At 36.1% G+C, this 25,281-nt stretch overlaps 1 protein-coding gene across 5 annotated transcripts in view; it reads left to right on the top strand.

Moving 5' to 3' along the window:
- The window catches only part of CDIN1 (CDAN1 interacting nuclease 1), a 230,677-nt gene that overhangs the window by 42,575 nt on the left and 162,821 nt on the right, over positions 1-25,281 (top strand). For 4 of the 5 annotated variants that reach the window (XM_047766773.1, XM_047766777.1, XM_047766776.1 and 1 more), the window contains exons 2-4: positions 14,979-15,024; positions 15,919-15,983; positions 23,066-23,126. In XM_047766773.1, the coding sequence (XP_047622729.1) occupies positions 14,979-15,024; positions 15,919-15,983; positions 23,066-23,126 (172 nt within the window). The remainder of the gene's footprint in view (positions 1-14,978; positions 15,025-15,918; positions 15,984-23,065; positions 23,127-25,281) is intronic. The other variant, XM_047766778.1, reaches the window with a different exon arrangement.

Raw genomic sequence — 25,281 nt, 5'->3', positions numbered from 1 at the left:
AACTAACAAAGACCTACCGAATAGCACAGGGAGGTCTACTCAATGTTTTGTAAGAGCCTACATGGGGAAAAAGAATGGATATATGCATATGTATAACTTATTCACTTAGCTGTAAACGTGAAACTAATACAACATTGTAAATCAGCTCTACCCCAATAAAATTAAAAAAAAATAACTGGAATATATAAAGAATCTATCAGAAATTTGTAAGAGAAAGCTAGAATTTTGAAGGACTAAATGTTGCTAAATCTGAGAAGTGACATACTACCTGGAAAAATAATCACTTTCCATGTTGTGAGGTCATATAAAATTTGCTTTTGTGGTAGAAAAAAAGAACAGTCATTGAGGAGAAACATTCAAAAATTTGACCTCCCATTCATAGCATCTTTTGGTGGTAAAAGTAGGAACTTGGGACATTGGGGTCTACTGGTAATATAATTTGTATTCTAGTATATTTTGCTTTTTAATTTGTATTTATGTTTTATTTATACACATTGGTCATAGATACATTATGATTACTGAAATAATAAAACTGCCTTAAAATATGTGATATTCTCATCTGTTAAGATGATGTAGTGAAATATTAATCCAATAAATCCTGCTTGTAGCACAACTTATTATTTCCTTGATTTACCTGTACCTGGTATAAAATAATGTTTTGTGTAACTTTAAGCAAATCATTTCATCTCTATGACCTTTACTTTTGTCATTTTTAAAATGAGAGGGTTGGACTTGGTCTAAAAATCCTAGGATATCTCTTGACATATTCCCTTCTCTAAAATAGCTTGATATAGTGGTGATAGCATGTAATATAGGAGTATCCTGAGTCATTACTCTAAAGAGTAGAAGTTCTCCAAGTAGAATAAAGAGATTCAAAGAACATTCTAGACTCCAGAAAGAAGATGGTAATTCCTGGGGATGTGGCAGGATTAAATTATAGACTGCTTGGGGATTGAAGGTGGGAAAACGTTCTAAGAGGCTAAAAAGAATGGGCCTAAGTCCAGGTTGAAAAAGCCCTCAAGTGCTTTGCTAATGACTTTGACTTCTGTCCTATAGGTAGTTGATACCTCCTGGGATTTTCAAGCTGAGAGGGTACCATAATCAGATGTGTATTTTAGAAGCATTGTTGGTGAATTAGGGGTTGGATTAAAGGGCATAGAGAGAAGCAGGAAATGAATTAGGGAAATGAATCAGGAAGCTATTTAGTAGTGTAGGGGAGTGGGGACAAATGTGAAAAAATTTTTGTTGGTAGAATCACTGGGACGTGGTGACTCCTTAGATGTTTCGAATGTGAGGGAGAGGGATCGTGACCAGAGATTTCTAGCCCAGGTGTTTGCCTTTGTGAAAATAACTGATTTAAGAGAGGTTGAGTATGAAGCACATTGGTGAGAAAGGAGGGGAGTGGTAAATTTGATTTTAAGTCACATGGGGCCAAATAGGAGAAATGTCCTTTAAGGAGCCATAAAATTGATAATATGATTCTGAGTAGAGATGGAGGCCGGATACATATATATGTATGTTTGGGAGTGATGGCAGTAGATACTGGGAACATAGCAGGGTATGATGTCACCCACGTGAGCAGGTAACGTGAAGAGAGGAAGAGGGTTGAGGAGGCTTAACTGGGAAACCCCAGAGAAGAGGATCAGCAGCCAGTGAAAGAGAGAAAGATGGGAGGGTAGCAGGGGCAGAGGAGAGGTATTGGAAGATGGTGCCCCTGGGGTTCACATGAGGTAAGATTTTGAAAAAACGGAAGATAGAGGTGCAAAATACTGCAGTGCCGTCAGCTAAGGTAGGAAGCATGTCTTTGGGGTTTGGTGGTGAGGAAGTCTCTGTGTACCTTTATTTCAGTTAAGGGGCCAGGGTGGAAGTGAGATTGCCCTAGGACAGAGTCTGAATAAGATTTGCTGAACCAAAGATCTCCTAGACAAAGACATTTAGAAAGAGAAACAGTGGGTGATAGTTTGAAAGGTAGGCAGGTTGGGGCTTAGGAAAACAGAAGCATGCTCAGAAGTAAAAGAGAAATAGGGGAGAGGAAATGATCAAAGTGTATCCTAGCTAATATCCATGCAGAGGTGGAAGAAAATTGAATTCTAACCAACAAGGGAAGGGTTATAATTATCTTAACATACAAGGTATTGTTATCAGACTGTCATCTATTAAGTTTTTCTTGCTCTCTTACTACTCTTTTTGGCAATCCTAATAAAATTACTACAAACTTAAGGATTTCTAATAATGTAGATTCTATCTGATTTATTAAAGAAGGAATGAAATCACGGTAAATTATTATAGGAAGAAATAATTGATAGACCTTATAGACGTATCTATTATATTGTATTGAGGTTATTGGGATGGCTTTAGAGAAAAATGACCAGATATCTGGTCTGGCAAGCAAAATTAAATGACTGTCACCCAGGCTTCTTATTCTTTATCTGATTTATGTTATGGCTCATTCTAAAAAGTTAAAACCTGAATTTAATTAGAAAGGAAAGAAGTAGAGGTGCTTAAGCCTCTAATTAAATCAGAGCATTTAGAATAGGGTGGGACTTAGAGCAGGAAAAAAAAATCTTAAAAGATCAATTTATTCAGCTTCTCTTCAAGCCTTTCGGTTTTTCTCTTCTACTTAGTTAATTTTATTGTAAAATAAAGTACACGTAGGAAAGAATAAAAAATAATCTAATGAATTCTTTGAATCTACCTCTCTATATTTGCTTCAGATGCTTACTTCACAGAAATGAGATATCATGACACTATTCTATAGGTTTTTTCCTCAAGATTTTAATTTTTTTTTAAAAATTTGAATGTCTGACTCTCTGATTCCTTTCTTCTTCACCTGAGGTAATAACCATTGTCTTAAGTTAATGTTTATCAGCCTCATGTATTTTTTTAACTGTATCCATAGATGTCCATGAACAAAAAAAGATAATTATATTTTGCGGTTCTTATACTTTATATAGCATAGGTGTTAAGTGGTAACAAGTATGTATATAGTTCTGAAGTATGCCTTTTTTAGAGGGTTAAAAACACTTTTTGACATATATCCATGTTGATATCTGGTAGAATAAGTTCCCTACTTTGTTTTTACTTTTCAAAATTTATTAACTATTCCTGACATGATTCTTCTTCATGGATTTTTAAGATAAATTTATTATATTCTACTAGAAAACTCCATCATGAATTTGGTTGGATTTTAATTAAAATTATAGATTAGTGTTAGAGAATTGACAATATAATTAATACTATCATAATACCATGATACTTTCTTTGTAAAATTATCTCTTCATTTAGTCAGGCACTCTTTTATGCTCTTCAGTAATGTTTTATAACTTTCTTCAAAGTTTTTACAAATTTATGTTGAATATATATAAAAGTCAGAGTTCCTTTCGTGGTTCAGTGGTTAATGAACCTGACTAGAATCCATGAAGACACGGGTTTGATCTCTGGCATTGCTCAGTGGGTTAAGGATCTGGCATTGCCATGTGGTGTAGGTCGCAGATGTGGCTTCGTTCTGGCATTGCTGTGGCTGTGGTATAGCCGGCTGCAGTTTCAATCTGATCCCTAGCCTGGAACTTCCATATGCTGCAGATGCAGCCCTAAAAAGACCCCCCAAGTATATATATATATACTTTATGGTTTTTATTGTGAATGGAATCTATTTTTATATTTCATTTTCTAATTTAATATTACTGTTTTATAAGAATTCTGTTTCTTTCTTATGTTAATCTTATATCCAGTTGCCTTTCTAAGATTTCTTATTAGTTTTTAAAAACTTTGTTTATAGATTTTCTTATTGTTTGTAAGCCATCTCATCTTCAAATAAGGAGGATTTTATTTCTTTCTTTCCTTCTTGATCCTCTTATTTCTTTTCCTATTTTATTTTGTTTGCTGGAATCTCCAATTTGCTAGAACTTCCTAGAATAAAATAAGTTCCTTTTTCTTTTTTCCTTTATATACAATTAATGCAATAAATTTCCCACAGCTATTGCTACATACTGCTGTCACTGCTCAATTTCATGTATTTTTGTTGTTTTTATTGTGATTTCCTCTGTAATCTATAGGTTAGTTAGTAATGCATTAATTTTTGAAAATAAGGGTTTGTGAGGCACTAACTTATTAATCATTGAATTCTAATTTAATTACCTTTTCAGCAGATGTAGTCTAGCCAAGTCCTGAGCAGAACCCTTGCCAGTTTTGCCAGGACAAGGCTTAGAGATCAGGGTCCACCAAAGGTGAAAGCTCTTGTTAATATCCCAAGCTTTGAGGTGGGACCCTAAAGAGGTATACCCTAGGAATTAATGTGAACTGAAAATAAAACAGCTCTACATGACTGTATTTTAGCTTCAAGTTTACCTTATTGGCCTCAAAAATTAATACTTGAAAATGGATTAAGGTAGTCTTGGACTTCTAGTGCTCCCAGAATCGAGTCAGAATCCTCTCTGGAGAAAGTTAACTCTTTTAATATTTAAATTGTTTATAAAGCAGTTTTTCAAGTAGTATGGCACATAGTGGGAACTACCCAGCTACATAAAGGGCATGACAACATAAATGAGAACAAGTAGAGACTGTAGAAACAGACTTTAAGGGGCTCCAGTTACTGGTACTACCAAACAGAAATCTTATAATTGATGTTTATTTAAGATGTAAAAGAAGATTGAAACATTCTGCAAGGAACTTATTTAAAATAAATCAAACAGAAAATCTTGAAGTGAAAAATATAGTAATTGAAATTGGATGGATTTAACTCAATGGATATATTTAGTAGCAAGTTAGATATAACTGAAGAGAGAATTAGTAAACTAGAAGATAGATGAGAAAAAAATAGCTGAAATGTAACACAGAAAAACCAAAAATACAAAAAGATGTAGAATATGAAGAGATAGAGGATGTGGTAGGGAGGGCTAACATACACTTATTTGGAGTCTTGTGAGGAAGAGAGAGAGTATTAAAGCAAGTGTGAAGAAATAATCATTGAAAATGTTTCCAAAATGTTGAAATGTATCCAGCCATATATTTAAGAGGTCCAACAAACTGTAAGCAGGAGTTTGCTAAATAGGAGTTAAAAGTCCTAGTAACTAAAGTATAAAAAAAAAATCTTGAAACCAGGTAGAGAAATAAGACACAGATCATTGAAGAGATTAGAAATTAGACATCATCCAGAAAGAGAAAGACAAATACCATATCATATCACTTATATATGGAATCTAAAATATGGCACAACTGAACCTATCAACAAAATATAAACAGACTCAAACAGATATGGAGAACAGACTTGTGGTTGCCATTGGTTGGAGGGAGTGGGATGGACGGGGAGTTTGGGATTAGTTGATGGAACTATTACATTTAGAATGGATACACAATGAGGTCCTATTGTACAGCACAAGGAACTATATCCGATCTCTTGGGATAGACCATGATGGAAGATAATATAAGAAAGGGAATGTGTGTATATATTTATGACTGGTTCACTTTGCTGTATAGAGAAATTGACACAACACTGTAAATCAAAGGTATGCTAATAAAAATAAAATAAAATTAGAAAAAGAAATTGACATCACCAACACATCTACACTGATGAAATTATTAAAAGTGAGTTATTCCAGGTGGAAGGGTGGAAAAGGAAGAAGGAAGAGCAACAAAATGGTATGTATGTGGATATATCAGAATGAGCAGAAATGGTATAAAACAACAGCAATGTCTTTTGAGTTTTAAGATATATGTACAATTAAAACAAGTCAATACCAATGGAACAGAATAGAGAACCCGGAAATAAACCCTGACACCTATGGTCAATTAATCTTTGACAAGGGAGGCAAGAACATCAAATGGGAACAAGAAAGTCTCTTCAGCAAGCATTGCTGGGAAACCTGGACAGCTGCATGCAAAGCAATGAAACGAGAACACACCCTCACACCATGCACAAAAATAAACTCAAAATGGCTTAAAGACTTAAATGTAAGACAGGACACCATCAAACTTCTAGAAGAGAACATTGGCAAAACACTCTCTGACATCCACATCATGAATATTTTCTCAGGTCAGTCTCCCAAAGCAATAGAAATCAGAGCAGAAATAAACCCATGGGACCTCATCAAACTGAAAAGCTTTTGCACAGCAAAGGAAACCAAAAAAGAAAACAAAAAGACAACTTACAGAATGGGAGAAAATAGTTTCAAATGATGCAATGGACAAGGGCTTAATCTCTAGAATATATAAACAACTTATACAACCCAACAGCAAAAAAGCCAATCAATCAATGGAAAAACGGGCAAAAGACCTGCATAGACATTTCTCCAAGGAAGATATACAGATGGCCAGCAAACACATGAAAAAATGCTCAACATCGCTGGTTATAAGAGAAATGCAAATCAAAACTACCATGAGATATCACCTCACACGAGTCAGAATGGCCATCATTAATAAATCCACAAATAACAAGTGCTGGAGGGGGTGTGGAGAAAAGGGAACCCTCCTGCACTGTTGGTGGGAATGTAAACTGGTACAGCCACTATGGAGAACAGTTTGGAGATACCTTAGAAAGCTATACATAGAACTTCCACATGACCCCACAATCCCACTCTTGGGCATCTATCCGGACAAAACTCTACTTAAAAGAGACATGTGCACCTGCATGTTCATTGCAGCACTATTCACAATAGCCAAGACATGGAAACAACCCAAATGTCCATTGACAGATGATTGGATTAGGAAGGCGTGGTATATATAGACAATGGAATACTACTCAGCCATAAAAAAGAATGACATAATGCCATTTGCAGCAACATGGATGGAGCTAGAGAATTTCATAGTGAGTGAAATGAGCCAGAAAGACAAAGACAAATACCATATGATATCACTGTTAACTGGAATCTAATATCCAGCACAAAGGAACATCTCCTTAGAAAAGAAAATCATGGACTTGGAGAAGAGACTTATGGCTGCCTGATGGGAGAGGGAGGGAGTGGGAGGGATCAGGAGCTTGGGCTTATCAGACACAAGTTAGAATAGATTTACAAGGAGATCCTGCTTAGTAGCATTGAGAACTTTGTCTAGATACTCATGTTGCAACAGAACAAAGGGTGGGGGAAAAATGTATATGTATAAGGATAACCTGATCCCCTTGCTGTACAGTGGGAAAAAATAAATTATAAAAAAAAAGTCAATAATATCCTATATGTCAGGGGGGAGAAATATAGATAGCCTTGTAAAGTTTATGTATTTTTTCCCAGGCAGCAAGTAATCACCAGTTAATACATTTTAATAACTTGGAGCATATGGTTATGTAGGACAATCATTAATAGGATGAGTATACAACTTCCAAGTTGCCAGGGGAAAAGTCATGAAGAATAAGTACTAAATTAATTTAAAAGAAGACAAAAAAGGAGAAAAAAGGAATGTATAGTGGGTAAGACAATTAGCATTTAGTAAGATGATAGACTTAAACCTAAATGTATTAAAACTCACATTAAATGTACAGGGTTTATCGATAATAAATCAGTATGGTGTCTGTACAAAGATTAACATATGAATCAGTGGAACAGATCAGAAAGTCCCAAAATAGTCCCTCAGATATTTGGTTTCCTCAGAGGCAACAAGATAATTCAGTGGGTAAATGATGTATGGCCAATTGGATATATGTTTGAAAATAACGAAAACAGAATGTGACTCCTATCTCTATGCGCAAAATTAACTCAAGATAGATCTTAGGCCTAAATGTAACAGCTCATATTCTTAAGCTTATAAAAGAAAACATACAAAAATATCTTCATGGAGTTAACATCGTGGCGCAGTGGTTAACGAATCTGACTAGGAACCATGAGGTTGCTGGTTTGATCCCCGGCCTTGCTCAGTGGGTTAAGGATCCGGCATTGCCGTGAGCTGTGGTGTAGGTTGCAGACGCAGCTCGGATCCCGCGTTGCTGTGGCTCTGGTGTAGGCCGGCGGCTACAGCTCTGATTAGACCCCTAGCCTAGGAAACTCCATATGCCATGGGAGCGACCCAAGAAATGGCAAAAAGACAAAAAAAACAAAAAACAAAAAAAAAACAAAAACAACTTCATAACTGAGCAGGCACAGATTGCTTAGAATAGACATACAAAAAGTACCAGTAATAAAATTAAAGAGTTGCTACATTGGACATCATCAAAATTTAAAAACTTCAGCACTTCAAGACACTAGAAAGAAAATGGAAATACAAGCCATTAACTAGAAGGTGTAATGAGGATGTATAGCAGTAGGAACTCTTCTTTGGTGCTGGTGGGAGTTAAAATTTTCAACAAACACTTTACAAAACTGTTTTATAGTGTCTTCTACTAAAGCTAGATACTTGAGTGTCAAATGGCTCAGAATTCCATTGCTGTTTATTTGCCTCAGAACACATGTATGCCTATGGACATATACAGAAATGTTCCCAGCAGTAGCATTCTCCGTAGCTAAAGTCTGGAAACCATTCAGCTGTGCATCAACAATAGGCTAGATAAGTGTGGAATATATTCATAGAATATACTATACAGCAGTGAAGATGAATTAATTCCACTTAAATTAACATGGGTGACTCTTATAGACATATTATTGTGTGAAAGAAGAGAGGTACAAAAGAGCACACACTGTGTGGTTCCGTTGAAATAGAGGCTATGAACAGGCAAAGCTAACCTGTGGAATTTAGGGATACACGTTTGGGTGGTAAAACTAAAGAAAAGCAAAAAAGTGGTTAAAGCAGACCCGATTCACCTTTAGGAGGGAAAGTGTGATGATCAGATAGAGTCCCTTTTTGGGATCCAGCAGTGTTCTGTTTTGTGACCTAGGTTGTTGTGTAGTTTTGTCTTATTCCTGATGAAAATAATTTTAAAAGATTAATGTGTTAACAGCATGGGTAAGTGTTAATCTCTTCTGCAGTAAAGCCATGTTACAAAAAAAGTATGTTTAAAACCCTCAACAGTTTTTGAAATTATATTTTTGTGTAAAGACACAGACACTCATCAGACACAGAGTGAAAAATAGGAAGCATATACACCAGATGGACATCTACAGATTTTACACAGAATATGCACTGTTTTATAAAACCAGGAAACTTCATTAAATATTATATAATAAAATTAACACCTATAGAGGGTGTTGTCCTCTGTAGAGAAGATTGATTGAGTTTATACTGGTGTTGTTTAGGAAAGGATTTAAAGCTGCTTTGTATGAAGTAAGTAGCATTTGAGCAAAAGACACATTTGCAGTCATGGAGAGACCCTTAGGCAGTGGCGTAGTTGTTAGTTAACAAAATACACTTTAGCTGCCGGAATAATGGAAATTACCCAACAAATTTTTAATCCTTGACTCTTTCCTGTAGAAACATCATTTTTATGTAGTTGATTAAAGGAAAACCACAATTTGAGGGTTTTTTTTTTTAATATTATCTCTAAGGCCATATAATTTAATCAAAACTGTTGACCTTCTGTGGCTTCAATTTTCTATCAAGAAAGCAACAATGCCCACCTTTCAGGGTTGTTTGGAGTATAATGTAACATATACATGTTTAACCTTAAGCAGAGGGTATTAGCACACATTAGAAAGGCAGATTAGAAGTTCCCTGGTGGCCTAGTGGGTTAAGGATCCGGCATTGTCGTTGCTGTGGCTGGGGTCACTGCTATGGTGTGGATTTGATCCTTGGCCTGGGAACTTCTGCATGCTGGGCTGATTAGCATTGGGATTAGGGCTTTAGGGCTTGTGTTCTGGACTTGGACTTGAACTTGGATTTTCATTTCTAGTTTTACCACTTACCTAGCTCTTTATTTGTGTATTTTCCCTACCTTCCTTCATTTTCACGTCTTTAAATAAGGACTATCATAGCACCTACCTCAGACAGTTGCTATGAGGGTAAAATAAATGGCATAGTATAGTGTGTAGCACAAAGTAGATGTTCATATAAATCTTAGCTCTTGCTGTAGACAGAGCTTTTTTTGGATGTGACTTAAGTTTATCAGCAAAATTAGTTTAGTGCCCAGTACAATAACCACTTTTTTTCATATATGTAAAATATAAGTAGATCTCGTAAGAATTATTTTCTGATAGTTGATTACTTCTAGCTTAATGGTGCCATCTCTAGTGTCATGTGTGGGAATATTTGCTATGATTAGGCATAAAATATAGTCTCTACCCTTAACATGACATTGGAAATTAGAAAGAAATGGGGGTGGGGTTACAATAGATACATTTTTCTCTATTTCTTGAATTTGATTTATATTTCTCTCTAGTAATTTTACAAAGTACCAGTAATCTCTCATGATTCTTTTCACTTCCCATCGTTATTTTCCTTAAAAAAATTGTGAAGTTAGTTGTACTGTTATATCAAGTCTTGGTGTCTTATTGAATTACATCTTGATTTTGGAGGGGAAAAAAGCCTTGTGTTTCAAATTTATGTGTAGAGGTGTTGGGGCGGGATGAGGGAGGGTAGTGCATTGCTTTTATGGAAAACCTTCCTTGGGAGTTCCCTGGTGGCCTAACAGTTAAGGGTCTGGGGTTGTCACTGCTGTGGCTCTGGTTACTGCTATGGCGCGTGTTCGATCCCTGGCCCAGAAACTTTCACATGCCACAGGCACAGTCCCCCTCCCCAGAATAGTAGCCCATCAATGTTTCAAATCTGTATGGAAAAATCATTCATACATAGCAATTTATGATCTCTAGGCACATCAGTTTAGTGACACAGTGTCAGACAGAGGAACAATTTTAAGGAAGCCAAATATAGTGAGTGCCAGCTAGGAAGAGAATTAGAAAGTGTAAAAATGGACAACCCCTTACATGTATTGCATCATGTACAGGGGCTATCATGATGGAGCACCCTGTCTCTGAGCCCTCCTTCCATCATGTCTCTTACTTTCAGGGCACATAGAAAATAGAAACCTAGGCAGAGTCCAGAGTGCTAACCATTATACGATGATGCATGTCTGCAAATAACAAATGCTGGAGAGGGTGTGGAGAAAAGGGAACCCTCCTACACTGTTGGTGGGAATGTAAATTGGTACAACCACTGTGAAAAACAGTATGGAATTCCTCAGAGAGCTAAGTATAGAACTACCATATGATCCAGCAATCCCACTCCTGGGCATATATCCATCCAGACAAAACTATAATTCAAAAAGATACACGCCCCCCCTATATGCATAGCAGCACTATTCAATAGTCAAGACATGGAAATAACCTAAATGTCCATCAATGGATGAATGGATAAAAGAAGATGCTATAGATATATACCATGGAGTACTACTTAGCCATAAAAAGGACAAAATAATGCCATAAAATAACATGGATGCAATTAGACATTATACTAAGTGAAGTAAGTGAAAGAGAAAGACAAATACCATGTGATAGCACTTATACATGGAATCTAAATATGGCACAAATGAACCTATTTATGAAATAGAAACAGACTCACAGACATAGAGAACAGATTTGTGGTTGCCACAGGGAGGGAGTGGAATGGACCAGGATTTTGGGCTTAGTAGATGCAAACTATTACATTTAGAATGGATAAGCAATGAGGTCCAACTCTATAGCACAGGCAACTATATCCAGTCTCTTGGGATAGACCACAATGGAAGATAATATAAGAAAGGGAATGCATATATAATGTATGACTGAGTGACTTTACTGTACAGAAATTGGCACATTTTAAATCACCTATTCTTTACTTTAAAAAAAGTAACTTAGGCAGCTTCCTTCCTCTTCCTTCCTCCCTCCCTCCCGCTCTCTCTTTCTTTTTTTCTTTCTTTCTTTTTTTTTTTTAAAAAGGGCAGATACTATTACTCAAAAGAAGTACGGAAGGTGATCAGTTCATTTCATGATATTGAGCCGCTCAGCAGTGTCCTCAGGGACCCAAGTTCTTTCCATCTCCTGTTTCACTGTCCTCAACGTTTTGGCTTTGTCCTCATGCTTCTTTTCTGATTGCTGCATATAATTGCTGCTGCTCTGTAAAGCCGTTTGTCACACGACTCAACCAGGTTTTCCATAGGCAGTGTGGGGGTCTACTCCCATGCTCTTCTTTTATTAAGACACCTGCAAGAAGGAGCTTAATCTGGAAGTAGCATAGGAAAAAAATACAAAATGATTTTTGAGGAGACTTGGGGGGTTCATGCAAATTAAGTGACTATTTTGAATATGTGAATTGAAGACATATACATGCTAAGTGATGTGTACATGCTACAAATCCAGTACAGTCTTGAATTATGTGAGGTTTCAGGGTATGATTTACTTCACTAGATCCCTAAAAAATACATGAGTACTTGACAATGTTATAATTTTTGCTTTTGTTCCATGTATATGTTGAAAATCTCCTCTAAGTCAGTTCCCACCCACTTTAGTTTTTTATTTTGGCGGTGTATCTCCCTATACCCATGACCTCAGAATATCATTGACGCTCAGTGAAAACTGCTGACAGACTGACTTTGCTGTTCAAGAAAAGCCTTTTAGTTACCCAGAATCTCTCTCTTTAGCTAGAAACCATATTTGTTGTGAACCTAGGGAATGTTGAATTTGTACCCTAACTTCTGTGGCTCTTCACCACCAGAATAAAAGCCCAGGGGAAGCTGCAGTGGGGTACAGGCAGGGGCAGTGAGTTCTCCAGAACTGTACCCCTGAGATCATGCTTTCTCTACTCACCTCTTTCTCTTTGCTGTCCCTTCTCAGAATCCACACGCTGGGAGAGAGTTAACAAATAATACACACAGGGGTGTCTTAGTTGCACTAAAACTTTTGTCCTGCACTTTATGTTGTGAACCTTCTTCAAAACACTCTTCTTTAAACTTAGCACACACAGAAAGAGAGTTGACTGGCAGACAACCTAGCAAAGATCATTTAGTCCTCTACAGCTTTGCCTAGTCAGCCAAACCTAAAGCATTTTAGACCTAGATCTTTCTATTTTACTATGGTAAATCATTTTCTCATTTTAGATCTAGCCAGGTTTTGCCCCCAGTGTAAGCTGGAATTTTCTCTCTAACCCATTTGGCCACCTAGAAAATGTGTTGTTCTGTAGGCTGTGTGCATGGTTTTAGCTGCATTGAATTCTAAGCTGTTTAAAGACAGTTTTTTCCTGACTGAAGATATTGTCTTGTCCTCAGTTTTTATAGTGCTTTTAGCTCTTGACCAACTTCTCACTTTGAATTGTTTATTCTAGGGCTTATTTCTGCAGTTGTCTGTTAGCCTTCCTTTTTTGGGTGTCTACAATTACACTTTTGTTTTGCTCAGTTTAGTTTTTTCCTCATTAGTCATTGGTCCCTGACTTGCCCGTTACATGCATATGTATTTCCATCATATTGTTTTGACACAGAGAGTGACATTTTGCTTTCCATTAGTTGGTTAACATATATATATTTTGCTGTGCAATGAGGAGGGCTCTATTTATTGTACATAAATAGCTATGACAGTGACTTATTCAGTAGTTTATAAGATTTGGGCCTAATTTTTTGCCTTTTTTTTTCCCAGTAGATGGTTATTAGCGACCCTACCAGGATGTGTGGTTTACATGTGAAGCTCAGGCAAGCCAGACATAATAGGAAGATTTTACATATAAAACTGGCTCTTTCAGGAGTTCTCTTGTGGCATAGTGGGTTAAGAATCTGGGGTTGTCACTGCAGTGGCTCTGGTCGCTGCCATGGTGCAGGTTTGATCCCTGGCCCAGGAATTTCTACATGCTGCAGGTGTGACCAAAACAAACAAACAAAAACCCAAAACAAAACAAAAAAAACACAACTGGCCTTTTCAAAGGTGGCTTCCATTTTTAAAGAGACATTGAAAAAATTGGCCTATAGTGGATTTATAATTTTATTCAATCACTTCTCAGTACTTTTGAATTATTGAAACAGCCCTTTAGTAATTATTGGTTTTCCTTGATAAACATTTATGGCATTTTTAATGTATTCTTTTTTAATCTAATAAGAGTGGAAAGGAGTTAGAAGCCAAATCTCTGATGATATGCAAGAGATGACAATACTGACAGTGAGTAAAGAAATATGGTGTCATTGTTTTTATTTCATACTCTCCAAATTACCTGTGATGAGCTTAAGTGGTTTCATTCATGAATAGAAAAATTTTAATTATTCACAGTGCTTTGGTGTACTATAAAATTTGAATTATTAACACTGTAATTTGCTCAGATAGCATTTAGTAGGAAAATATATCAGAAATAATTAATTGTTTTCAAGATATGATAAGGTAGATGTATCTACAGAGGACAATCAAGAAGAATAGCAGTGGGCTATTGATTGCTTTTTAGAGAGAGAAAAAGAATCTGTTCTATTTCTAAATGTTAAGAATCATGAGAGGAAAAATTCCCACTTGGGAAGGATGTTTTCCAGGTTGCTTCATTGCCAGGTGTTTGACATTGTGTGGAATTTTAGATGAATAAGGCTTATGGCAGTCTTAGGGAATGGCATCCTTAAGGACCTCAGCTTCTTGCTGTGAAAGCTTCTACTTTCAAAGCAGGCCAGCAGCAGTGGGAATGTGCCTGTGTTCTCTCTGCTACTTCTAGTGAAGAGCAAAGTTTTCTCCTGCTGAATCAGAGAGAGCCACAGAAGAAGGATACCTACCTGCTAAAGCAATAAATTTCAAAATGGTGCCAATGAATGAATCACATGTTTTCTACTGCTTATGAGATTTAACTCTACCATTTGTCAATGGAAATAAGCCTTGCCTTCCTTGGGTCCCTTTTAACAGAGCTGCATGTTCCAGGTCTGATGTACACTCATTCGAAAGTTTCAGAAAACCCAGATCATATGATATTTTGCTTTGAGACTATCCTTCTTTTCCCCTTTCCCTTTTTCTCTCTCCTTGACCTAGCAGCAGGAAGCCTTTGTTTGAGGTGTTCATCTGGAACAACTTTTCCACACTTGTTTCCATGTTCTGTTAGATTACAGGGCAGCAGGCCTACCTTTGAAGCTCCTTTCTCTTTTGTTTCTTTGCCGTGCACTCCAGTAATTAACTTTGTCCTTCTTTTATTTGTTCCAGTCAATCGCAGGCCACTCTGCTGAGCATCTTCTCCCAGGAGTACCAGGTTAGAAGTTTTCTCCTTTGTGAGGGTTGACAGGTGCCTAATTGAATGATGAATGTCCCTTTATTTCTTTGTAATTGAACTGCCAGCTCTCTGATTGGGTTGGAGGATGTTCTCCTTTCCACATCAAGCACCGCCTGCGTCTCAGTGGAGGCCTGCCAAGCCTACCCATCCATCTGTCTAATAACATCTAGCCTTTGCTTATTTGGTGGACCTGTAATAAATTATGCTAAACCATTATTATTCTGACAATAATAATTTCCCTGTGTTGCGTGGTTCCATGTGCTAAATGTTTGCTGACTTGCACTGTCAGTGTCGCTTTCCATTGCTGACAGAGATGATGATAAATGACCATTGCTGGAGTGGCAGAAGGCAAGAGAGGCAGAAAATGGAGTCATTTATCATGAGATGACAGGTGTCAGTCAAGTGGCAAGTCTCTATGGAATTACTTTTTGTAGTTTTCAAATAAGTTGTTTTTAAGCAATGTTCTTCCTGGTTAAAAATGGCAATTGGATTGTAAAACCAGAGTGCAGAGGACTTAGATGAAATTGAATTGAGGGAAAATTAATACAAAGGTTGAAAGGGGGAACAAGTTTTTCTCTGCCCTCTACAACCCTAAGCAAACTTATTTAGATTCAATTACTATGACCCTGTTGGCTTTTACATATATACTGTACCTTGTGGTGCAGTCTGGAGACATCCCAGCCACGCAATAGAGATTAAAATGCATAGGTTCATAGAGTAGAAGGGAAAAAAGGTCTACCACCACCCAAGTCTCCAGACAGTCATTTGGTTTGCCCTATGTGTTAGCCTTGGGATCAAGAAAGATGTCATTTTTGTTCTTGTACCTGATCTGTGACACAACATAAAGATCTTTTTTTTTTTACTTTGTTTCAGAAACATATTAAGAGAACACATGCCAAACATCATACTTCAGAAGCAATTGAAAGTTATTACCAGAGGTATGACCTGCCTGCCCCACTAGAGGGTATCGTAGTACCTATTAATTGTAATAATAATTATGAATAAATTAGATTAATAAATTGATTTTCTATATAACATTCCAAGGCATCTTCTTTCAAGTCTGTTGTTTAAGACTTCAAGTGTATTTTTTAATTCCTCAAGTGCTTTGTTATACACATTTAAGAACTATGGTGAGGCTATCTTGATTTACGTGTGTGTGGAATCTTTATGAGAAATTGTAACAATATTAGAAAATCTCAGTTGTGTGCTTGAAACTTATTGTAAGCACATATATTGATAGATGAGTATGTTCATGCATACATATATCTACATGTATGTATGAAAGTTCTCATGCCAGTTTTTATTTCTTATTTTGATCAACAAGTTAAAAAATATATTAGAAAATAAGATTGAATTTTGGTACAGTTGTTTTTTGCATCATAGGTATTGGGTTAGCCATTTCATTTTGGGGGAGGCACCTGTGTTATAAGCAGCAGTGACAACACTAGAACCTTAACCACTAGGCCACCAGCCTAGGCTGGGTTAGCCATTTTAGAAAGGTTAAAAAAGAGACCTATGTCAATTAAGGAAATCTGGAGATACGTAATAATGTACAAGTATCAAAAATTTTAAAGTCTTGGGTATTGCATCAAAAACACGGTGTCCAGGAGATATTTCAATTTCAGCCTAATTTATTATAGATAGTTTCCAACTCGTGGTTCTGAAACAAAAAAATCTTTAAAATAGCTCCTTTTTAAAAAACATTTAAAAATTTTGTCTCCAATTTACTTCCAATGGTAAATGGTAATGCTTTCTGTTACAAATTGTTGATTGCTTTCTTAAATATTTCAAAGGCATATTGGAAAGAAATATGTTTGAAATATGTTCTTAAATTACTAAACTTTAGATTGACAGCAATTTTTCTGTGGTGAGAGAGACACTATAGATTTTAGATGAACAATGTTTTATGCATGAAAATTTTAAAATTAAATGATATACAAATAAAATGTTAATATTGTGTTTCTATTTAATCATTTTTTTAAGCATTGAGAACAGTTCATTGAAAAGTCATCGAAGTTAGATTTTTAAAAAAGTATTCACTGTGCCCTATATGGTAAAGATATGTTCAATTTTGAGTAGAAGTGTCTATTAAAGAAATATATATGCATACACACACAAACATACTCACATACTTTTATGTCTTAGGAGAGTTACTCTCTAAGAAGCCTTTGTAAAGTTTGAATTGATTTATTCAAAAGTCATAATCTCTTCGGTGAAATTTAACATTTAGATTAATCACCTCAATCATACATATAAAATTAAGAATAACCTATGAAGTGCTGTGAAGCCAACAACTGCTTTGGCAACCAGGCCCTCCACAGAAAGACTGAAAAGTGACTCACATGTCAAAAAATACATCCTTGTTTATGAAATTTATAGTCTGAGGCTTTCATATAAAAGTACGGTTCTGTGTCCAGATTTTAAGGCCCTGTTAACATAAGCAAAGGAAAATAAAGCATTTTCTAGACATTTGGAGATCCACTAACAAGCCCTCTGCTAGCCATTTTTTCGTCATAAAACAGCCATTTTAATCAGATGATTTCTCAGATCTCTAAATGCTCCTCTTAAAAAATTTCAGTTGCATTGAAAAGTATATTTTATTCTTGAAGTATGAACATACTTTATTGGCTTATCTGGGTGGCTCAGGCTAGGTATAAAAATCTTTCCTTTAAGTCCGGTTACTTAATGAACACTTGAGTGGGTAATAATGAAAATATAGAAACATATTTGTATTTCTTTAAATTTAGTTAAATGTGAGAATCTCAATTATTTCCAGGAGTCATGACATTTGAAACAAAAACTTGAAGTTAGGTTGTAATGGACAGACTAATAGGAAAGCAGTCTGACTGGTTTCTTACTTTCCCACCCTGCTTCCTGACTTTTCTGCCCTGCTCTTTGCGCTTGGAAACGGGCTGTGTTGTTACCTTACAGATGGATTGACCTCACAGGCCTCCTGTTCTCAATGTGCAGGCTGAATGTCTCTGTATTCTCTGTGGTAAATTGCTCTTAAAAGGTTTTGTTTTCCAGCTGATTAGAATAAAGGCAAATTATATCAAAACATCCTTAAGCAGTTTGACAATCTTAACAATTTCTTCATTTTTTTTCCTTTATAAAAGTAATACTTGCCTATTATGAAAATTAAGCATGCATTTGTAATGGTATACAAAAGAAATGAATGGATTGCCCATAATTGTGATACCCATGGATAACCACTGATAATTTTCATCCCAATCTTTTGTTAATCCATTTTTATATAGATGCGATCATACTATATATGCAATTGTGAATTCTGAAATTTATACTTGGAAAAATGCATATGATATAATGTTATTTTGAAGAATACTTTTGTAAGCATTTTGATTATGTTACTTCATCATATGAAGATCTCATAATTTACCGAATTTTTCCTTCATTGAGCACATATGTTTCCAGTATTCCAGTATTCCATTATAAATAATACTGTGATAAATGTTTTGGTGCATAAGTCTTTGCATTTTGGATTGGCGTCTTAATATTTATGTAGATGGAATTACTGATGCAAACAATGAGCTTTGAAAGATTTTGTATGTTGTCAAATTACTGTCTCGAAAAGTTGCAGTGGTTACATTTCTGCTAGCACCATCGGAGAATCTCTGTGCCTGTGTGTTCTTGCTAGCATTGAAATGATCTCAAATCAGAATTTGAAGTCTGAATTTAAGACCATGCAATCCACAATGTGATTCTGTCCTGGTTAACTGAAACTTAAAAGTATACAAATAACAGTAGAAAATGTTTTCCCATACTTTCAAATTACTAAGGAAATTCCCTCAGTTCCTCATGTTGTGTGTGCATAGACACAGCTTGGGCGTTCATGCCGATAACTCTCTTTCCCACTGTACTGATGGCATTTTATTTGTAAACAGGAAGCATACTTGGTAAAATTCATTTAGACTTATCTAAGTAGGTGCACATGAAGCATATATGCATGTGCATGCAACACACACACACACACACACACACACACTCTCTCTCTCTCTCTCTCTCTCTCTCTAGTTGGTCAGACTTATGTTTCCTCATCAACAGCCAAGTTTAGAAATGTTGTCTCTCAGCCCCTCCCTTTTTTCAACACACTTTGTCTGAGGGGCCCCTTTATTACCTTTGGAAACTCAGACCAATAGATTTTCATTCAGATGTTCACGTGGAAAAAAATTAAGTTCAAATACATTATTGACATTACATCATAAAAATAGTTTTGCGAATTTGAACCGCTTTTTTTGTTCAATTATCACCTCTTAATTTGCATTCACTGTATTCCATCGACTATGCTGGGAACCAAGCATAAAAACCATAGTACCTATCCTCAGCTGTTGTGACTATGCCTATATGGAGGTGGGTTCCAGAGATTTTCGACATAGAGTCAACTCAGAGTGGTATTCAGATGTAAGCTTAGTGAAGAATTTTGGTAGGTTTTTGAAGTTTTACCATTATCGTTGTGACAAAAGTATTAAAAATTAAGCTCTACCTTATGTTTAAAATCAGTACATATTCTTTTTAATCTTAGATGCTAATAGATCTTTCACACTCAAAAAAATCATGAAATGGGCCTTCTATGAAGATCTTTCAGGGATGGTTCCACCCCCACGCTGTACATTTCTTAGTCCTCTTACGGCAGAACTGGAGGATGACATATAGTCTACGCAAAATAGTTTTAATTTGAAAATAGGCAACAGGAAGATAACCCAGGTCACCTTAATGTAGTGTTCAGGATTACATCTTTATATCCCAGTTACCATTCAGATCTTTGCTAAGAATCTGTTGGATGAAGGTTCAGCAATGATTTGTCTAGCCCTACCTCAAGGAGAGAGAAATAAACCATTATAACTGTGTGAATAGTCTACACTGTCAGTTTGCACAAGATGCTTGGAGGATGGAGAGAAAGGTAGCATTAGGAATTTCTGATTATGTCCTTACCAAATATTTTCTATAATTAGCTTGCTCCTTTGATGGCATATCAAAAAAAAAAATGAGTAAATCTATTCTGTCACTTGATAGCACTTCTGAAGTGTTACAGGTATAGCTGGGAAACAAACTGGGGAATAAATACATTCAGACAAGGTCTACCCTTTTCAGTATATGAGGAGGATACCTCAGTAGGCTTTGGAAGATCAGCATTTCATTTCTGAGATTTACTGCTTCCCAGCTAAGAGAGCTAAGAGAGCCTCGATGGGCTTCATCCGTTCTCTGGGATTTGATTTCTTTGTATGACCAATTGGGAAGCCTTATCAAGCTCATAATTAGAAATTTCCACTGTTTTAAGTATGAGCATGCTTCATATATTATATAGACTATATAGGTACTGTGGGTTATTGTTGTTTGACCATTTCCTGTTTCTTTAAACTTAATAGAAGTGTTCTGTTGATCATTATCAGGATAATGATGGATGTAGCATTTATATGAAACCCTAAGTTTGGATTCAGAAGGACAGTTTTCTGTCTGGCATAGTGATATGGGGTCTAGCTGTTCTTTTTCTTTCTTTTTTTTACTTTGAAGGGCCACACCCATAGCATATGAAAGTTCCCAGGCTAGGGGTCGAATTGGAGCTGCAGCTGCTGGCCTATACCATAGCCACAGCAACTGGGGATCCAAGCCTTGTCTGCAACCTACACCACAGCTCACGGCAATGTCGGATCCTTAACCTGCTGAGCGAGGCCAGGGAACCAACCCACATCCTTATGGATACGAGTTGGGTTTCTTTCTGCTGAGCCACAGTGGGAACTCCCATCTTTCATTCTTTCCTATCAGCCTCTGAGAAGAGGTTCTGCCCTGGTCACACTAGAGCCTTTCTTGGGCTTCAGATATCCCAGGCATTTGCATTTACTGTTCTCTTGCTGGGAATGTTCTTCCTCCCATTGGTTGATGCTTTCCTTCTTGCAGGTTTGTACTCAAGTGTCACTTTCTTTGAGAGCGGCTTCCTGACCAACCCATCTAATTTAAATTTTATTGTAGAATATGTTAGTGTGTGTGTATGTATTTCTCTTTTTCATCCATCTCTCCACTGTAATAGAATCTCTGTGATGGCAGGAACCAAGGAAGTTTTATTCCCTGCTGCTTCTTCAGAACCTGAAATAAGGCCTGACCCGGACTTAGTGCTTCAAAATATTTGTAGGATAAATAAATGTTAAGTAGAGAGATGTATTGATAGTGTATTATCAGTATGGGCTTAAATACTCTGACCCAGAATCAGAACCCTTAATGGAAGTGCACTGTGGTTTGTTGATCTGATGTGACTGAGTTGATTGGTGGTTCTTGAAGCCGACCTATCTGTGCAGTAGAAATGTTGTAAGTTGATGTGTAGGTCTTAGCTAACTTGTTTGCTACAGATCTTTCTCTAAACCACACTTGCCTTGCTTATTTTTAACTTTGTTTTGTTTTTCCCTTCCTCCTGATTTCTAATGAAAGTACTTATTTCCCAGGTAGATTCCTAAACACTTTATTCAAGAAAGGGCCAGTTGTGAGAAAATAGAATGTATACATGTATATGTAACTGGGTCACCATGCTGTACAGTAGGGAAAAAAAAAATTGTATTGGGGAAATAATAATTAAAAAAAAAAAAAAAAAAAAGAAAGGGCCAGCAGATGAAAAGGGACTTTTAGGGTCACTTTGACCTTATAATGATCCTGAGACTTTCCCCACCTTAAATATTTTTTTTTATTCCACTTTGTTTATTAGAAATCATACCTCTTCATAAGCATACCTGTGAAATCATATAATTTAATTTCATATTTGCTTCTGGCAGCTATAGGAAGACCTCATCTGTTGATTTTGGTTTTTACTATCAAACAAATGTTTATTCAGTCAAATGGTATACTGTAGAGAAAATGGTCAGCTCTATTTCTGTATGCTCATTTAAAATGGCTTTTTAAAATTATCTACTTATTCATTTATTAAAGAAAAATTTGTATCATAGTCACCTATTATAAGCCAAGAACTGTGTCCAAGGCATAGTAAATAGAATAAAGTGAAAGTTTTCTACCCTCACGAGGCTTTCAGCCTAACAGTCAGGATGGGTTTGAGGTGGACAAGTAACTCAGGACATGCAATGCTCTGAGGCAAGTGATGGAGAGATAAACAAGGTGTTCTTTGACTACACAGGAGGGACACTTAACAACATACTCCCAGATTGTGGTAGATGAAGAAGATGACATGAAGTTATCTAGGTAAAGGTGTGAGTGGGGAACAGTGATTAGAGGGGAGGCTGGCCGAACACAGTAGGTAGGAACCTAGATTATGAAGAACCTTACAAGAATTTTTAAGTGGTTAAAATTTAATCTTGAGATTTAATGTGGGGCTTTTGAAGTGCTTTAAGGAGAAGGTATGTTCAAATTTTTGTTCTAAAATAAAACCTCTGGCTTCCAAGTTTAGGATGGACTTGGAGAATTTTTGTTCTTTTGTTTGTTTTTGTTTTTTAGCTGGGTTAGGGAATAAGGAGAGCTGAAAGTGAAAACAGAAATCCACAGCAGATAAGACAATGGCTTGTATCGCCTATTGAAAGTGCACTGATCCCTTGATAAAAAGTCTGTTCCATTTCTTCCCTAGTAAGGTGTCACTCAACCCTATGAACCAAAATTAAATAAAATGGTAATATGGGCGCATGATGCTTTCTTCAAGAGTAAACGTATTTCCTTTCCATGAAGTGGCTGTGGTATATAGGTTAAGCCAGGGTGATAGGGAAAGGTCTTTTCAAAATCACCTCTGTGTTCACTCTACATGTTAGGAGGTAAAAACAAGGGAGACCCATGGGTTCAGACCTCCTGCCCCCAACGTCAGTTAGTTGGTTGCTAGTGGTTTTGAGGTAAGCACAACCTCAAAACCACCTCTGTTGTTCTTTTCCTTTCAGTGCCTTCCTATGACAGTAGCATACTTGAACTAGAGTTGAGCGTGGCATTTGCCCAGGAGAAACGTGTACCCACAGGGGATGCTGACAAGTCTATGCTGGCCTTTTCTTGTCACCACATTACCACTTGGCTTTGTCTTGTCTAGGTATCTGAATGGAGTGGGGAAAAACGGAGCTGCCCCAGTGCTCCTGGAGCTAGCCAATGAGGTAATGTTATTGTCATTATTTTATTTAAATCTATCTAAAACCTAAGGGGCCTATCTGGAGTAGCTTTGCTTAGAATTATAATTAACCTTTAAAGAAAAAGATTTTGAGGTGCATCAGACGTTTAAATTGCTCCTTGGTCTCTTTGTACTTTTAATAATTGGACAAAGAACTTCATATATTAATAAATCAGTTAACATAATTAGTCTACTTCTTTTAAAGCAAATGTGTAAATAGCTTCTTGGTTTATTCTTTTGTGGGAAATTTCAACTAAACAGCTTAGGACATGCTCTTCTTAGGATGTGTTCTTAATTTAGTATGAGAAATACCTGTGTCAAGTACAGAGATGTATGCCAAAAAAAAAAAAAAAATCTAAGCTAACTGTTATAAAAATGAAGAGAGAAATTGTATACCTAAAGAGGTAGCATTTGCTTGATTCATTTATTTTGTTCTTGTTGGCAAACTTTCATTATAATAAAAGATATATGCCTTATAGAAAAGTCTTTCTTTATATGAAGAAGCATACTGTTCTTATTAACACCAAGTATGAAGTGATTTATTGAACTTATTTTTTAACTCTTATCTGCTTCCGTTTGGGGAAAAAAAATAATAGTTGTACGTTTTAAAGGAGGAAACCCTGAAGATTTCCCATGAATGTAGAAGCTGTAAAAAGTTCATAATAGTTACAGAGTGCATACTGAAAAAATAAAATATTTAATTCCTAAACTTTAAAATATTTATCCACTGTAATAAGAGCAATACAATATTTAGTCTGACTTGGAACTGCTTATGCAAACCTCATAGGGATGGAATGAAATGTACACTGTTTTTGTGTTGCATTATAATGGAAAACATAGAAGCAAGGCAGAAAATGTGTGTTTGCATTAAAGATGACTCGGTACTGTGAGCATTAAGTGTTGCCGTAGCAGCAAGCTCTCCATGTTATATTAGCAAGGAAGGATGGCTTCCCTCACAGCTTCTGTCTGTTGTACACCACTACAGTCAGCAAATGAGCAATTGCCTATCACTTACTAGAAGCTTTTAATAGTCTAGGCAATGTCTACACAATCTGATAGGATAGTTAACATATAGAATGGATTTCTCTCCTCCTCCAAGCAAAACATGTATTTTGTTTTTCTTTTTTTTTTTCCCCTCTAGAGCAAGGTGTTTTTAAATGTCTCCAGACTTGGTTTGTTATGAGTCAATTCTGTTAGCAACTCCAGGTATCTGAGCTATAGCTAATTTAGAATTTTGTGATTCTCCTTTATGAAAGAGTATCCTTTATGGGAAAAAAAAAAAGCGTTCTTGATACAGCATCCAGAAAGCGTGTGATGCAAATGTAGTGATCATTTTCATAGATGATATTGATGGCATAAGTTTTTTATAGTAGCAATTTATATTCATTTGAATTTTTAATGGATATTTCTGTTGCACTTAGCTTATTTAGCTGACCTCAACTTCCATCCTCTAGGAATATGGAAAATTTTAACTCACGGACACATTTTCTCTTACATCAATAAACCTGTTATTTGCCATGAACATATAGCAATATTTAACCAAAGAAAAGAAATAGTTATTTAAAGATGTTTTCTTTCCTTCAGCTGTAGATTAGTAAGAGATAATAGCACTTCCTGGGAGACTGCTAATGCATGAGGGAAATTTGGGAATGGCTGGTACCAGGTTATAGTTTCTAAACAACCAAGCTGCCATTTTTATATGATAGTTAATACCTAAATGACATATGCTTGCATCTGGTGACAATTGATGTGATGGTAATGCTTTATGAGTCAATATATATTTAATCAGTGGAAACTGTAAAAATTGATGAGAAATATATAACATTGGTACATTACAGTGTGCAGCAAGCTCTCTTAAACAAGAGCACTGTATTATTGTTGATTTGAGGGATAGGGACTCTGTGTGGTCGGCATTGATTTTATAAATGTCTTAATATAAATTTTCCTAATTCAAGGCTAAAAATGAACATTTTAGGAAATCTTACTTTGTTAGTAATAATAAGATCAGTCATTCTGTTCTCTCCACATAAATATTTTCAAGTGATATTTGAAGCACTATGAATTTTACTTACATGCTAAATTCTGACATGAAGCATGATGGCCCTATTTCAGAGAAAGATGGACAGATGATTAATATGAAA

Source organism: Phacochoerus africanus, chromosome 2 (genome assembly GCF_016906955.1).
Source record: "Phacochoerus africanus isolate WHEZ1 chromosome 2, ROS_Pafr_v1, whole genome shotgun sequence".
In the NCBI taxonomy this organism is placed as follows: domain Eukaryota; kingdom Metazoa; phylum Chordata; class Mammalia; order Artiodactyla; family Suidae; genus Phacochoerus; species Phacochoerus africanus.
The sequence above is the reverse complement of the archived record's forward strand: the minus strand, read 5'-3'. Positions and strand labels throughout refer to the sequence as shown.